This window comes from Achroia grisella, unplaced genomic scaffold (genome assembly GCF_030625045.1).
Source record: "Achroia grisella isolate CSIRO2021 unplaced genomic scaffold, CSIRO_AGI_Agris_v1 utg8885, whole genome shotgun sequence".
Lineage (NCBI taxonomy): Eukaryota > Metazoa > Arthropoda > Insecta > Lepidoptera > Pyralidae > Achroia > Achroia grisella.
The window spans coordinates 47593-50706 of record NW_026713055.1 but is presented as its reverse complement, the minus strand read 5'-3'; the positions used below and the strand labels follow the sequence as shown (position 1 = coordinate 50706).

The following is a 3114-nucleotide window of genomic DNA, read 5'->3' as shown; positions in this document are numbered from 1 at the left end:
GTATCACGATGGTTTCCAGGGGGAACCGCGTGGAGGTCGATCTGACATCTATCTCCCCCCGCGGGTTCCCTATTGGAATCCACCACTTCCCCCGTCTTCCCTGGGGAAGGCGCGTGGGGACATGCGCGCGACTTCTTCGGGCCTAGTGTAGAGGGGTGGGACCGCCCCCGCGGTCGTCACCCCGGCCCGGTAGCGATCTAGGGGCGACTTGGGCCGCCCATGCCTCCTTGATCGCTAGGAGGGGAGCTGGTGTCCATCCCCTCCTGTGGTCCGCTGCTCCGGCCTGATGCCTGAGTGGCTGGCCGCCTCCACCCCTTCCTCTTGGGCGGGGTGCAATTTTTTGCCCCCACCCAGTGGTCTGCCGGCCGGCCCTGTGATGCACAGACAGCACATCTAGGGGGGTCGCCAACGTGTTTGTTCCAACCTACTGTAACCCCCTTTAACGCCTAACATATTTAGGGCTTTTACAAGCCACAGCCGCTCGTCTTACTACATTTGCTATATCGTTATACAAGTTATCTATTGTTTGTTTATGTTGTAAAATATTACATGTTCGATCGGCACAGTTATAGAACTCTGGTGGATAATCGAAAGTTTATAATTGAGTGTGACAGTTATTATAATACGAGTCTATTTGACCTGTGCTTCTTTCACCCCATACTACATTATTAGGTACGGATTTTATTTCATGTATTTTAGGTGAGAGAACATCTAAATTACATTCTACAATTAACGGAAAGTGGTCAGACCACAGTATGTCATACCCTATGTATATATTACATACAGAGGCCACGGCCGCTTTAGATACTACACAGTGATCTAACCATCTCTGTGACCCGTGAGCCTCACTCACAAAAGTAAAACAGTTAGATACATTTTTTAACATATCTACATCTATACAAGTCCATTCTTGTTCATCACAAAACATTTAGGAAACTCAGTTTGAGAGAACTCTCAATTATTATTGAGAGTTCTCATAAAAATATCAGCTTTATTAAAATGACGTAAGTTTATTTATAAAATAGTATAGTTTAGGGGGGTCCGGCGGGGGGTTGGAACCACACTAAGGGTCTGGCAATGAGCAGAGCAAGTTATAATAATGCTACGAACAATATATGAAAATATGGAGTTTCTTAAAATAACGAATTTGATATGAAATTGTATACACCGTTGTTACCCAATATACGGTTTCAATGAGTCTGGTAGGATAAGGAACCAAGAAAACTGTCTGGCAATTTAGGAAACTCAGTTTGAGAGAACTCTCAATAATATATATAAATTTCAGCTTTATTAAAATGACGTAAGTTTATTTCTAAAATAGTATAGTTTAGGGGGGTCCGGCGGGGGGTTGGAACCACACTAAGTGTCTGGCAATGAGCAGCGTAAGTTGTAATAATGCTACGAACAATATATGAAAATATGGAGTTTCTTAAAATAACGAATTTGATATGATTTTTTTTACACCTTTGTTACCTGGTACCTGCCAAAGGAACCACGATCCAGGTTTCATGTTTGGGGATCGTTCTTACCTGTGTTGGGGACACACATACAAGAACTTTCACGTTTACTAAAATGACGTATGTCTGGGAGTCGTGGGCTCTTGGGCTATAGGCATATACAAACTTATCACTAAGACTGACCGCTCACTTAACAATAGTTTTATCGCACTTATACGCGGGTTATCACATGGCACTATTACGACATGGGGAAATACACTGTGCCGCCAGAGAATCGCGACTCCACCGTGTGGTCGCCCGCGTAGCATCCCCGCCGTCGTATCCACTGCCGACGTCCCAGTGGAGGTAAACTCATCATCAATGCTGCTTAAATATAACAAATCACTGGGCAGTAACCATGTCTCTTGTAGAGCAACTATATCAGACAGTTTACAGAGCAATTGAAGCTAGCAAATTTGTAGGTTGTACTATCTATTATTTTGATATATAGTGCCGTTATGGGAATTATGAGTATTCCCAGTCGAACTTTTTGTTTCAAAATGCACGAAGCGTCGAAAAATTATGCCTTTAGGCCACAGTTTCTCATCTAAAAATAATTGTTCTTTAGATTGCGCAACAAAGAACTTATAAGCATCATATTCACTTTTCCTTTTCATAGTAATCTTCTCTAGATTGACAGAAAAAAATTCACGTATAGTGTACACAGATATTGACTCGAATAAATGTGTTTGCATAACATAAATTGTTGTTGTTACATATTTATATGAACTATCGTTTATAAATACATTTATCGCAATGGAAATAAACGTTTTAATTACTTCTGTTTGTATAAACCAATGAACAAAGAGGTACCGTGTGGTCAAAAAGCTGCTTTTGAGGGTTCTAATTGAAACTACTATTCAATAGGGATGATAGGAATTTATTAAAAAAAGATACTATAGAGAGGTAATTTTTTTTTCGGACTACTCTAATGCTGTTGTTGGTGGTTGGGATCGATCGGAGGGGCGCCCGGTTGAATGCGCGATATTGTGTGTTTGAGGTCGTCGTCTTCGCCGGCGAGGACGGTGTCGTGTGTGTGTGTGTGTGTGTGTGTAAAAGTGTTGTCGGGGTTTAACGGGTGGGCCCGTGGGGAGTTTACCTGCCGTTGTGGGGTCGTCGGGGTCAATGAGAACGTGCCTCGGGCGACATTGTCGCGTATGTCAGATATTACTCCTAGGGGAGAGGTCATTAAAATCAAAAACATCTTGATAGCGCCATTTACATTTACCTGTGGCGCTATCTAGTTTGCACGGAGTGAACTTACATTTGTAACTAATAAATACTTAAATAACCAGAGGTTACCAAACTTTTATGTCGTAGATCCCTTGCCATATTTATCAGTTTTGGATAGACCCTCTATTCTTACCTAGTATAGATTTTTTGTAAATTCCTAACTGTAGTAAAGTTTAGTGTTAAAAATATAAAGTAAAAACAATAAGATGACCGTTGTCGTAGACCCCTTGCAGTTTGTTATAGACCCCTCAGGGTCGATATACACCACTTTGGGAATTACTGGTATAACACTAGTGGGTTGCTCTGCCTTTACTTGTATGAACTATAGCTTTGCGAGTGTTGTATATATTAACATATGATCTCCTCAGTTCAATTCAGACGGGGA

General features: G+C 41.8%; 1 protein-coding gene across 1 annotated transcript; it reads right to left on the bottom strand.

Moving 5' to 3' along the window:
• Positions 1–234: 234 nt before the first annotated feature.
• On the bottom strand, positions 235–2700 carry LOC131853148 (uncharacterized). The gene is made up of 4 exons (XM_059203969.1): positions 2596–2700; positions 1607–1903; positions 785–922; positions 235–393 (listed from the first exon to the last, which is right to left on the bottom strand). The coding sequence occupies exons 1-4, from the start codon at positions 2698–2700 to the stop codon at positions 235–237; spliced, it is 699 nt and encodes a 232-aa protein (XP_059059952.1).
• Positions 2701–3114: the final 414 nt, after the last annotated feature.

What these genes read in the sequence shown, in the direction of transcription:
- LOC131853148 (XM_059203969.1), bottom strand. Translation starts at nt 2,700, where the DNA reads ATGTTTTTGATTTTAATGACCTCTCCCCTAGGAGTAATATCTGACATA. An exon ending in TAAGTTTGTATATGCCTATA is followed by an intron (nt 923 to 1,606) that starts GCCCAAGAGCCC and finishes TCCTAAATGTTT; the next exon opens with TGTGATGAACAAGAATGGAC. An exon ending in CTAAAGCGGCCGTGGCCTCT is followed by an intron (nt 394 to 784) that starts GTATGTAATATA and finishes CGACCCCCCTAG; the next exon opens with ATGTGCTGTCTGTGCATCAC.